At 39.8% G+C, this 13,701-nt stretch overlaps 1 protein-coding gene across 1 annotated transcript; it reads right to left on the bottom strand.

The window, feature by feature from the left end:
- Positions 1-6,665: 6,665 nt before the first annotated feature.
- Positions 6,666-12,242, bottom strand: LOC149179573 (uncharacterized). The gene is made up of 3 exons (XM_089413584.1): positions 10,170-12,242; positions 6,976-10,056; positions 6,666-6,737 (listed from the first exon to the last, which is right to left on the bottom strand). The coding sequence occupies exons 1-3, from the start codon at positions 12,240-12,242 to the stop codon at positions 6,666-6,668; spliced, it is 5,226 nt and encodes a 1,741-aa protein (XP_089269710.1).
- Between the last annotated feature and the right edge of the window lie 1,459 nt (positions 12,243-13,701).

The following is a 13,701-nucleotide window of genomic DNA, read 5'->3' as shown; positions in this document are numbered from 1 at the left end:
AATCCCATTCTAAATTGGCAATTCACCCCTTTTCTCTTCCTAAGGAATTATATTAAACTATCGCTATATAACTTGTAATATATATTTTTTCTTCTGCAAGCAAAGTTGGACCCATATGGCTTGATTATTGTAACATTCACTTTGATACCACTTTTTAATACCCCCAGTTACCCATTGGGGCATATAAATACCAATATAACTTAGTTTTTCTAAAATATCCCCTGAATTCATTTCCTATAACATATGTCCAGAGAGTTTGATGTATCCTAATATGAAATTATATCATGTGTAGGATAATTTATTTATTTTTATGTTGTGGTTCATGCACAACTTCGGTTAGCGGGTGGCGCTACATCCACGGGAAAATCTAGGGCTGACGCCCCTTGGCCTATAACAAGACCTGACCCCAAGAGCTTTTGGGAATTGACCTTGTGAGCTCCCAAATGGCGAGGCCCCGAGTTGACTGATTGAGCTAACTCTTGGGGCTTTTGTAGGATAATTTTTTATAATTGATACCATTTAAATTACTGTTCATGTGTAGCATGTGAAAATACATATATAATCATAGTGGAAGATGCACAACTTAAAAACAAATACTTATCTTTTAAAGGAAATGTTGACTAGCTACAACCATCAAACCTTCCACCCAGGCATAGACCACGTTGCTCATAATATCCCTTGAGTTGGGGCCACAAATCCATAAGAACAATAAATTACTTAAAGTTATCTATGGCACATAACTAGTTCCAAACATGAATAGGTCCATGGTACCAAACTTCATCAACCTCCAACCAATAGTCTTGCATCCCCCATTAGCCCACACAACCCAAGGTAGTGCACCCCATTGTTTGGACCCACAATTTATCAAGTTGTTAGACTACCCTTCTAGGGTTTACATTTCAGTTGCAAGGGATGTCTTAGAGCCTTGTGGCTTCTAGGAGTTCTAGCTATTCTTAGCAATATTTCCCTGGTACTTTTTCGGCCTCACATTGGGGAAAATTATCTCCCTTATTTTACTAAACCTACCTAGTATTTTACTAGGATCTAACCATGTGACAGGGTTGCCCCTTCTTCCCTTCCTGTGAATCTAGCCAACTCCCACCATTCAAAATTGTGTAGTGGAATCATGTAATAAAATTAAAACTCTCACTTTTATGTGCATGCACCTTTTTTAAAAAATGACACTCAATAAAGTCACTTGATGGATTTAGGATAAAAAAATGTGCACTTTTGACATGGGATTATTTTAATGATATCTTATCCCTCTAGGCTTAAGTCCTTCGTCACTTATCCCTCAATCCCCATTCACACTCATGGAATCTTAGCCCCCCAATTCTCTCTTGTCTATCTTAGTATGTAAAAATGGTGCACTTTATTAATATTTGTGTAATTATAGGCTTACGAAACTAGGCTTTCTATGCCTTTATCACATAATCTCAATAACCTAAAATCACATAGGCACTCTAGCCTAAAAAACACACGAACATAAACACATTGATCTAAACACATATGCACATGGGAACATAGACCCCAACGTTAATGGTCTATATCCACATCAGGCTGTAACAGGCATAGTGCTTAAAAGAGAGTTACATCTTCAATGGATCCAACGATCATGATTCAATCAATTATATGGTCTATATTAATATCAAGTTGCAACATGCGGTATGGTTAAAAGAGAGTTTCATTTTTGATGGATCCAATGACCATGATATATTCAATTTTAGGGTATAAATCCATATTACGATGCAACATGCGTTATGGTTAAAAGAGAGTTACATTTATAATGGATCTAATGGACGCAATCCACTTGCTTTGATGGTCCAAATCCATCTTGGGTTGTAACATGATGCATGGTTAAAAGAGAGTTACATTTTCAATGGATCCAATAGCCACAATCCACTTGATTGAATAACCCAAACCATATTGAATTGTAACATGCATGGTGGTTAAAAGAGAGTTACATTTATGATGGATCCCATGAACATCCAAGTAGATCAATGATCCAAATCAATTTCGGATTAGAAGGTGTGAGGGGGTTTATCAACCTATTGACTTCTTATGGTATTTAGTTGTGCACATGTTCACACTTATCTTCCTTCACATGCCAACTCAACTACCACCTAACAGTGCAACTCATTATTGATGTCATAGTATGAAAAATTTCAAACTTTCATTTTTTTCTATTAATAATGTTTTTTTTTTTTTGTTTTGTTTTTTGTTTTTTGTGTTTTTTGCTTCGTTTTTGTTTTTGTTTTTGGTTTTTTTGTTTTGTTTTGTTTTGTTTTGTTTTTGTTTTGTTTTGTTTTTGTTTTTTTGTTATGTTTTTTTTTTCTCGGGAACTTCCATCTACATGGAATTGGTAGCTCAATTGCTACAATTCACGCACACAATCACTCAATTTAAGCCCATAACCTTTGGTTTTACCTTTATGCATATATTTTGACTTTCAATGGATTCTTTTTCCTTTGAATCCAATTCTAAATTGGCAATTCACGCCTTTTCTCTTCCTAAGGAATTATATTAAACTATCGCTATATAACTTGTAATATATATTTTTTCTTCTGCAAGCAAAGTTGGACCCATATGGCTTGATTATTGTAACATTCACTTTGATACCACTTTCTAATACCCCCAGTTACCCATTGGGGCTTATCAATACCAATATAACTTAGTTTTTCTAAAATATCCCCTGAAGTCATTTCCTGTAACATATGTCTAGAGAGTTTAATGTATCCTACTATGAAATTATATCATGTGTAGGATAATTGATTTATTTATTTATTTTTATGCTGTCGTTCACGCACACCTTCGGTCAGCGGGTGGCACTACGTCCATGGGAAAATGTAGGGCTGGCGTACCTCAGCCTATAACAAGACCTGACCCCAAGAGCTTTCGGGAATTGACCTTGTGACCTCCCAAATGGCAAGGCCCTGAGTTGACCGATTGAGCTAACTCTTGGGGCTTTTGTAGGATAATTTTTTTATAATTGATACCATTTAAATTATTGTTCATGTGTAGCATGTGAAAATACATATATAATCATAGTGGAAGATGCACAACTTAAAAACAAATACTTATCTTTTAAAGGAAATGTTGACTAGCTACAACCATCAAACCTTCCACCCAGCCATAGACCATGTTGCTCATAATATCCCTTGATTTGGGGCCACAAATCCATAAGAACAATAAATTACTTAAAGTTATCTATGGCACATAACTAGTTCCAAACATGAATAGGTCCATGGTACCAAACTTCATCAACCTCCAACCAACAGTCTTGCATCCCCCATTAGCCCACACAACCCAAGGTAGTGCACCCCATTGTTTGGACCCACAATTTATCAAGTTGTTAGACTACCCTTCTAGGGTTTACATTTCAGTTGCAAGGGATGTCTTAGAGCCTTGTGGCTTCTAGGAGTTCTAGCTATTCTTAGCAATGTTTCCCTGGTACTTTTTCGGCCTCACATTCGGGAAAATTATCTCGCTTATTTTACTAAACCTACCTAGTATTTTACTAGGATCTAACCAAGTGATAGGGTTTCCCCTTCTTCCCTTCCTGTGAATCTAGCCATCTCCCACCATTGAAAATTATGTAGTGGAATCATGTAATAAAATTAAAACTCTCACTTTTATGTGCATGGCCCTTTTTTAAAAAATGACACTCAATAAAGTCACTTGATGGACTTAGGATAAAAAAATGTGCACTTTTGACATGGGATTATTTTAATGATATCTTATCCCTCTAGGCTTAAGTCCTTCGTCACTTATCCCTCAATCCCCATTCACACTCATGGAATCTTAGCCCCCCAATTCTCTCTTGTCTAACTTAGTATATAACACTGGTGCACTTTATAATATTTGTGTAATTATAGGCTTACGAAACTAGGCTTTCTATGCCTTTATCACATAATCTCAGTAACCTAAAATCACATAGGCACTCTAGCCTAAAAAACACAGGAACATAAACACATTGATCTAAACACATATGCACATGGGAACATAGACCCCAATGTAGTCCCCAAAACACCAACCTAAACACGGTATGTACATGACACACATAAATGCCATCGTAGGGGTGTTACACCTACAACTTCCACGTATGCATAATCTCGGTTAGTAGCCCCTTATTTGGGCCAAATGCAAGGCACACAAATTACTTGATCAACACAAAACTTGTTAACATGCAACACATGATAGAATTCACATGCACTTTGATGTGAAAATCCTCATAGTCTCTCTCTATCCAATAGATAAGCATAGATACTTGTCCATATGACAAACCTACAAATAAAGCAAACAAGGTGTAATCAATACATAATAAAATATGTGGTATTTATACCTTTAATTGTAAGGAATTCATTTCCCTGTTTATATAATAATAGTACAAGACTCATACTAATGCTAATGCGGTGATGAAATGCATCAATATGGACATTTGTGTCTCTTCTACGATAAGGCCCACCATTGATGCACACTATTGGTGAATTGTCCTTTATAGCACACTGATAATGAGTCATCTCACAAGATGCTTCGATACAATTATAGACATTAAATGAAAAAATATGTAGATTGATGTCACTTCTAATATGAGGCACATTGTTAATGAATATCAACCATTTACATTCTTTATGTAGTGTAACACATCAGTAATGGAGCATCCCACTAGACACATTAGTGCTAGTGTAGTCAATAAATGCATCGATATGCACATTGGTGCCTCTTTTAAGATGAGACACAATATCAATGCACACCAACCATTTTAATGTGTTTATTTTTTTAATGCACCAATAATGGGGCACCCCTATAGATGCACCTCTCATTGTGCTTCCTATGAATTCACAGGTTGCACCGTGAAGTCTAGTGTGACCAGAACTACAATGAAGAACACCATATGAAATTTTTTGAAATGTAAAAAAGGGCCGAACTTAATCCCAATCATAAATTTTAATTTGGTGAAATTGAAAATAAGGAGATAAAAATAAATTTACTTGGTCTCTTCCTACCTAAGGAGTCATGGTTTCCCTATTGAGAAAAAAAAATAAAAATGTGCATTGTTTTCCAAAGTTTGAAAATGAATTAAATTAGTTGGAAAATCTATCAAACTAAGGAAGCAACACTATAGAGAACTAAAAAGGGATTCTCTATAGAAGGAGGGTATGCACCAGTGCTTTTTTACTGGTTGAAAGCACAAAAGGAAATGTGACAATGAAGTTTGGTTTAGTGATTTTTTTTTTCCCTATCATGATGCATCCGACAATAAGACACCTCAGTGAATTATGGGGTTACCAAAATGCATTGATACATATTTTTTTTAATATGAAATTAATGTTTTGTTAGTGAAAGAAATGAACATGTAGTGCATTATTCATATCATAATGCACAAGTGCATTGTAATATTCATAATATCTATTTCAATTTTTGAATATGTAAAAAAACTTAAGGCCATAGTACATTAAGTGCACTGTTAATGTTTTTATTGTGCACCAATGTTATATACACATTAGTGCATTTAAGGTTTTTGAGCACATCAATAATTTTTTTTGGCTTTTTTAAATTAATGTTTTTACGGAAAAACCAAATGTTCTACATTGATCCAATATGTCCTTCACACATGCACCAATGCTCTTAATTTAATGTCGAACATTTTTTTTCCGAGGAAAAAATACCGCGCTTTTCTATTAATAGAGCAATAAAAAAGCTACAAAAAAAGAATGCGTGAGCATTCAGCAGTGTTTTCAAGATCCACAGAGAAAATTATCTCTACTGAGTTACCAGAGTTAGCCATGTCTTTTTAGACCAAAAGACATTTTGTGCTCTCCTGATTGCCAGCCTGAAGCGGCCGTTTCAAAAAATATGGTTTATAACTGTCCCCATAAGGTCCTGGGCCTCCTTTTTAAACAGGAAAACAGCCCAAAAAACAAACACATTTAAGATTTTACATAAAGAAAGTATTTAAAACACAGTCATTGCTATCTCAGGAGCATACTTATCAGAACTGCACGATGAAGAAAGAAAGACAAAAAACTAAGAAAAAGGAGGGAGATCCGACACACGGATCAGGTCCTGAGACTGCTCCGTTATCCTCCAAACTCCCAAAGCTTGCTGCAGACCTGTTTTAGAATACCGGTCGGCCTCTTCATTATTTTCCCTGTAAATATGAGCAATGGTGAAGCTATTAAAATGAGTCTTTAAACTTTTTACTTCTTCCAGCAGAGGCAACAACATATAATTCCTGCAAATAAATTTCTCATTGACCCAATGAACCACATTTGCCGAGTCACCAAAAATCTGAACAGTGAGGATGTTTCTATGGATGAGCCAGCAAAGGAGTAATTTTAAGGCGGATAATTCTGCAAAGTTGTTTGTACCCGACCCAAGTCCTACAGAGGCTTTTAGGGAATGCGAAGGAGTGAGATGGATTATGATTCCAGCTCCCGTGACATTATTCTGGGCGGCTCCGTCAAAAAAGGCGTAGGGGATGCCCTCTCTGATAGTAAAATCCGCCCGCCTGTTTGAAGAAAGAGGACCCTCAGGTTCAGGAAGACTAGCAAAAATAGCTGAGGCTTGAAGGGCAATGACAGGAGGAGGGGTGACCTTCCCCTTGAAGATGCAGCCATTTCGGGAGATCCAAATACCCCAACAGACAATTGGCGGGAGATTTCTCAAATTTTTTTCAGGGTAGTGAGACCACCAGTATTCCCATGCAGCAGATAAGGTTGCCCCTTCCCACTTCCCTGAAAATTTCAGGAGTTTATAAGTTTCCTCCCAAACTGTCAAGGAGAAAGGACAACTTACAAAGAGGTGATGGATCGATTCAGAGGCTTCTTTACAAAGAGGACATCTACTCGGCCCCAATTGGAAACGAGCTTGAAGAATATCCCAAGTGGGGATTTTATTTTTTAACGCACACCAGAGAAAAATTCTGGCTTTTTTGGGACATTTTAATTTGAAGAGGGGCTTTGCCCACCAAACCGGGGCCTCCCACCCTTTTCTGCTCATCAAAAAATCGTATCCAGCCTTTGGGGAGTAACGACCTGTTTCTGCATGAGCCCAGACCAGAGAATCATGAGAGTCCTTTAATCTGACATTCGAACGTTTAAGTTCTTGAATGAAATCATTCCATTCTTCTCGCCAACGAAGATCCAAATCCAAATCTTCAGCTGACTTCCATCCCTGCCCCCAAATGGAAGACAGACCCGGGTTTGCAATCTGATGAAGCTGTTTGATTCCTTTTGCGTCAAGTTGCTCAAGCAAACCAGGAGAAAGAGCAAAATGTTCATTACACCCAACCCAAGGGTCCTTACCAATTCGCACACATTCACCATTCCCCACCTGCCAAGCTAGTCCTTGTTCTATGATTTTAAAAGCATCCAAGGTTGCCTTCCAAATGACCGAGCAGTTTCTCCCTTTTTTGTTTGGGCTTCTTATCCAATCTTCCAATGGGGTTGGATCAATATATTTCCTTTTGACAACCCTGGTCCAGAGATTTTCTGCCACTACTATTCGCCAACCTGATTTTGCCGCCAAGGATTGGCAGAAATCCACTAGCTGTTTGACTCCCCAACCTCCCCACTCCTTCGGTCTAGCGATCTTGTCCCAAGCGACCCAGGGAAGCACAGCATTTTCCTTTGTTCCTGACCACAAGAATCTGCTACAAATCTGCCTGATTTTATGAATAATCCCTCTGGGAATCCAGGTCAGTGCTGCCCAAAAAACAGGAATGGCTTGAAGGACTGAATTGACCAAAGTCAGTCTGCCAGCTCTTGAGAGCCACTTGTAACTCCAGTGCGAAATCCTCTGCTCAATCTTTGCCACTAACCAGTACCAATCTTGTTTGCGATAAGAGGACGGTTTTAGCCAAAACCCTAGGTATTTGAAAGGCTCATCCATCGGACAGGTTTCAAAAGGCATGATGGATGTAATTGCATTTGCCTCTTGCCTAGTGAAACCCTCCAAAATGTAATGAGATTTCCTGTGATTCACTTGAAGTCCTGTGGCTTTCAGAAACAGGTCAATGATATCTTTAAGAACTTTGACTTCGTCTAGATTCCCATTTAAGAATAACAAAATATCATCAACAAAAAGTAGATGAGAAATGAACAAATTTACAGCAACCTCCAAACCTGTAAACAAGCCTGACTGTTTTGCTTTTAAGATCAGTCTGCTCAGCCCCTCTGCTGCCAGGAGGAAGAGAAGTGGAGACAGCGGACACCCTTGTCTCAGACCTCGCTGGCTTTTGAAAAATTGAGAGGCCGCCCCATTAATCAGCACCGCAAAATTGACATTTGTAATACACCCCATAATCCAATTTATGAACTCTACTTTGAACCCCAGGTGAGTCAGTAATAATCTTAGGTAGGACCAGTCAATCCTATCATAGGCCTTGGACAGATCAATTTTTAAAACAGCCCCTTTCTTCTTTGCTTGTCTGATACTGTGGATGGTTTCCTGTGCTACTCCGATTGCCTCGTGAATTTGCCGACCATCCAGGAACCCGAACTGCTCACTTGAGATACACTCAGATAGAAAGGGCTTCAGGCGCACCGCAATAATCTTCGCAATTATCTTATAAATTGTATTGCAAAGGGAGATAGGCCTGAAATCTTCAAAAGAAGCCGGATTCTCATTTTTTGGAATAAGTGCTATGAAAGTAGCATTGAAAGAACTGAAGATTTCACCTTTCTTTCTGGACTCCTCCACCACCTCAGTAAGCTCATCACCAATAATATCAAAAAAATAAGTGAAAAGTTCTATCGTCCAGCCATCCGGGCCCGGGCTTTTATCCTTAGGCATTGCCTTAATAACACGTTCAACTTCCTCCTTGTCCACTTCTCTAAAGAGGAACTCTGCATCTTCTTCATCCACAAATCTTGGAAAAGCTTGAGCTGTTCTAATAATTTCAGCCAAAGAGATCCCCCCAGGATTAGAAAAGAGGGCTTGAAAATGATTCTTCCCCAAAGAAGAGATTGCTTCAAAAGAGGACACCTCCCTGCCTTCGGGGTCTCTCATCTTCCAGATGGTGTTTGCAATTTTCCGTCCTTTTGCATAATTGTGAAAAAACTTAGTATTTTCATCCCCTGCTTTTAACCAAATGGCCCTACTTTTCAATCTCCACTCCTCTTCTTTCTCCAACAAAATCTTTGCTCTGCCCCTCTCTAAAGACAATATTTTCTCTTTTGAATCCTGAGACGCATAGGCATCTGAGTCAGGGTCTTCAAGAATCCCAAGAGCCTCCTCAATCTTTACCAACTCCTCATCCTGTTTCCTCCTTCTCTCAGAAGCCCAATCAATGGTAGCTCTCTTAAGCCTTTTCAGATTCTCCATAAAATGACCTCCTTTGTTGACCTGAGAATTTGGACCCAAATGTCTCCAGGTGCTTTTGAAAAGTTGTTGATAGGACTCCTCCTGTAGCCAAGAAGCATTAAATTTGAAAGGAGTAGCCGGCTTTGCAGGGGGCTTAGAGAGTTCAAGGAAAATTGGGAAATGATCCGAGTTTCCCCCATCCCCCACCCATTGTCGGAACAAAGGAATAAAAGTCGCCAGCGTTTCATTAATGAGGAAACGATCCAATCTCTTAGCTACCCTATCTTCGCCCGTTCTTCTGTTCCTCCAGGTCGGCTTTGCCTTTATAATATTAACATCAATCAACTTTGCATTCTGGAGGGCCTTTGAGAAGAAATCAGATAAAGGATCTTCCCTCGCGGAGGGTCCCCAAGCTTCCGCCATCCCCAAGGAGAAATTTAAATCACCCCCAATAATCAAATTCTTATTCCATAGGATCTCTTTTGACAGAAAATTATTCCAAAAAGAAACTCTGCCCTGGCAAGGACCATATATGTTAATAAGCATCAGAGGCTGGTCAAACTCAGTCGAGAGAGCCTCCACACCCAAAACATGATCCGAACCCCAACTGTTTTGAATCTTTAATCTCCCGACCCTGAAACCTATAGCAAGGCCTCCAGAGTGACCAGCAGCGTCGAGTGCAGTAAAAGACCACCCCGGTAAAAGAGAACGCAATGAGGATTCGACATCGGTTCCCTTGCCCAAGGTTTCCTGAAGAAAGACAACATCCGGATGATGACGAGTAATGAGATCTTTTAGCGCTAGTTTTTTGGGCTTACTAGCTAAACCCCTACAGTTCCAGGACAGACAGATCATTTAAAAACCGCCTCAGGGGTTTTCGCTGCTCTAAGCGCCCCAGGAATCGTCATTTGCTTCCCATCAGCCACATCAAACTTTGCCTTAACTTGAGTCTTTGATAATAAAGATTTCCTACCTCTACCTTTCTTAGAAGGACCCCTAGAAGACTCAGGACTTAGACCGCCCACCGATTCCTGAAAATCATTGTTTAGTGCAGAGGGCTTATGGAGGGACCTTAAGTTATAGTGACGGGTGGCAGAGGGACAACCCTTTCCCAGGTTGTTCTTTGGAAACACCTCACTGTTCAGATTTAAAGACGGGATGGCTTCCGACAAAGACTCTATGTTATGAGAGAGTTCTTCTGAATTTTGCAACTTGGAAGAGATTGCCACCTTATCATCATTACACGAAACAGAATTTACAGGGAACATAAAAGAAGAGGACTGCATACCGGGAGCTGGATCCTCCAAAGGTCCAGCCGTCTCTGCCGCAGGGGTCGCTCGACCTGACTGATCATCCGATCGGTGATCGGGGCTCTCCTCCTTCTGCTGCTCATCCTCGACTGCTTGGGAGGAAGGGGTTCCGTCCTGGTGGTCCTCCTCAGGGACTTCCTCTTTCTTTTGAGATTTGGGTGATCCCGACAAGTCCTCCCAATCCTCCACCTTCTGCTGAAACCCCCTTCTTCTTTTCCCCAATGGGCAGTCCCTCGCTAAATGCCCGCATTCATGGCAAACATGACATCTGAAGGGGAAGAGTTCATAGTCTAGCATTTGTTCATAGACAAATTCCTTGTATTGCAGAGGAAACGATTCCACAAGTCCTTCAGATGGATTGAGCCTCACCAGAATCCTTGCAACCCCCCTTTCAAAGGTATGCAGATAAGATCTATCCACATCCAGGAAAGTACCTAAATGGTTTCCTATCGATTTGAAGACTGAGTCCACCCATAGGTACGGCGGAAGATTTGGGGCCCGAACCCAAACAGGAATTTCATCAACTTTCTCCTTCGCTGCATCAAACATGGGGGTCCATCGTTTGAAGAAAACCGGTCTGCTTCCGAAAGCCCAATTCCGAGCTTCAACCCATTCCATGGCTTCCTTTGAGTCGAATTTCACCCTGAACCATCCTTTAAGCAGCGTATCAGTTCTAAAGGACTTTGCTGGTGTCTCCCGCCATTGACTCTCCGCCCACTGCCTTAAAAATTTACCAGATACGTACCTCCCTCTTGCTCTGCCAACAAGAGTGCATTCAGCAACCTCCAATGCTTCTTCGACCTGGACATCCATGCCCAGAACCAGATTTGAAACCCGCTTCTTTTTCCACTCTTTTGCCTTCTTTCTTTTTTCCTCTACTTTCTCTATTGCCGGCTCCGGAGCCTTTCCCTCATCAGACGAAGGTAGGCCGCCTTCCTCCCGCACAAGGGTTTTCCCAACGCCCTTAGGGTTTTGGTTTTCATTGGCCAGTGATGGATCAACCAGACCCTCCACAGGGCTGCCCGCCTCTCCTAGAGCTGAATGTCCATCATGCAAAGATTTTTCGAGCTGCGGAGGGTTTGAGAGGACCCCCGCAGGCGAAGAATTGTAGAGACCCGCATTACCCTCTTCCCTATCAAATATACCCGGCAGCCGATCGTTCGAAAGCAACTTTCTTTTTACCTTCTCCTGAGAAAACTGTTCTCCCGAAACTTTCCCCACCCCCTGTACGCCACCCACCGTTCTCCATACTCCATGAATTTGGGGTAAATTGATTATGTCCTCGAGACCGCCCGATGAAACAATGTTTTTTGCAGGAGAGAAAGCCTTACCAACCGGAGGAGGGCCAAACTTGTCCTTCGGCGGGCCGAGATGATGGTGAGGGCTTAAAGGCTCCGAAAGCCTTCCTCCTCCCCCACAGCTGCTCGAGAGTTCCAAACTCTCTTCCAAGAGCCCCTTGACCGGATTGTGACGCCACGAGACTCCTCCCGGAAAAAACGCACCAGAGAAACTGTTCGAATGCCCGACAATTTCACTAATATTCTTCTCCGTGACTTCCTTGCCCCAAACAGTAAGTATATCTTCAGGGGCCGGGTCCAGGTCAACCGAATCACTAGTAATTACCATGGTTAAAAGCGCCCCGTAAAAAACTGTAACCGACTTGCGCTCAAAGCCCGAAGGGGAAACTGCACAAAACCGCCTCCGAGTGCCGTTTCAGGGTGAAACCACAGGATTTAATGTCGAACATATATATGCATTTTATTATATTTTTAAATAAAAAATACATTTTAACATTTTTATAATAATAATAGTTATTAATGTGCCTTAATAGTTCAACATCAATGTGTTATGTTCATAAGAATAATAGTGCATTGTGCCGATTTAGGCACATTGATGTAAAAACGTCTATAAAATCATTTAACTTCCCACATTCGCTAGTAATCTCTTCTATAAATAGAGAAGTGATAAATTTTTTGGGGAGGTTCCATAAAAACCCCCGCTACAATGTGTTCTCGTTGTAGTGAAAAGTCATCCCAATTATCCCTTAATATTTTACTACTAATGCACAAATTGTTCAAGTGAAATAATTTTATTAGAGTTGAGTGTCTTATCATTGCTTTTCTTACTCTCTCAATTAATCTTAATAAGTAGGAAACATGTTTCTTTACACCAATAGTAGGGATACTAACCTTATTGAGGATATGGACATGTTGGAATTCAACCTTTAGGGAAATATTTTTTTTAATATCTTCTACGGCTATATAGTCCCTACCTCTTATACCATCATTAAAAACAATCAAGTTAACCTAAGAAGAGTCCATTTTTAGACAAGTAGAAAAACCACACAAAATCCTATTATTGTCCCTTCATTCAAGTCCATAACAATATTTGTCACAATATAAATTGGCAGATATAGATCAAAGAACCACAAAAGTTATAGGTAAGGGCATAAGCATTTTAATCGATTCTTCAAATAACAAGTCTTTTAGTTGCAGATCATTATTTGAAGCTAGATAAGGCTAGGGTTCTAGGCTTCATTATGAGGTTTAGGAAATTTAGGAACAAATCAAGAAAAGGGTACATTATTAAGGAGTCCAGGGTATGTGAACTTATTACTTGAATACAATTATTGGAGATTTATCTTCTATTTGTTAGCATTCTATATATCTTCTAAATTAATATTAAGAAAATAGCGATAAATTCACAATTGAATTCTTCAAAATAAAAGCATTGCGGAAATATAAAATGTGAAAAAGAGAAAATAATGCAAACACACATAAAACTATGACAATGTTATTTTTGGAAAATTGTCCCTAGAAAAACCCTAAAGGGAAAACTAGTGCAACAAATGAGGATTTTATTATTTCCTCAGCAAATTCAAGAGTGAAATAATCTACCTAACAAATTGGCAAGGATTCAACAATATTTTACTAAAAAATTAATCTGGAAGACACCCTTCTCTTCCTCTGCAATTGATTTGGCCTCTCCTAGATTGCTCATACTCCCTCTGGCCACTTCCACTATAGCCTAGAAATGTGCACTACCTAGATGAATAAATTCATACAACCCTGAAAATGCCTCCAAG

This window comes from Pinus tabuliformis, chromosome 3_2 (assembly GCF_031772625.1).
Source record: "Pinus tabuliformis cultivar Carrire ecotype Pingquan chromosome 3_2, CPIR1, whole genome shotgun sequence".
In the NCBI taxonomy this organism is placed as follows: Eukaryota; Viridiplantae; Streptophyta; class Pinopsida; order Pinales; family Pinaceae; genus Pinus; species Pinus tabuliformis.
This window is presented reverse-complemented; position numbering and strand designations above follow the sequence as displayed.

Bases quoted from the DNA above. Each gene is read 5' to 3' on its own strand.
- LOC149179573 (XM_089413584.1), bottom strand. From the start codon at position 12,242: ATGGTAATTACTAGTGATTCGGTTGACCTGGACCCGGCCCCTGAAGAT. The intron at 10,057-10,169 runs GTTTTTAAATGA...GTCTTTCTTCAG, and splicing joins CAGCGAAAACCCCTGAGGCG to GAAACCTTGGGCAAGGGAAC. The intron at 6,738-6,975 runs GTTTGGTGGGCA...TGAAATTTTCAG, and splicing joins GAAAAGGGTGGGAGGCCCCG to GGAAGTGGGAAGGGGCAACC.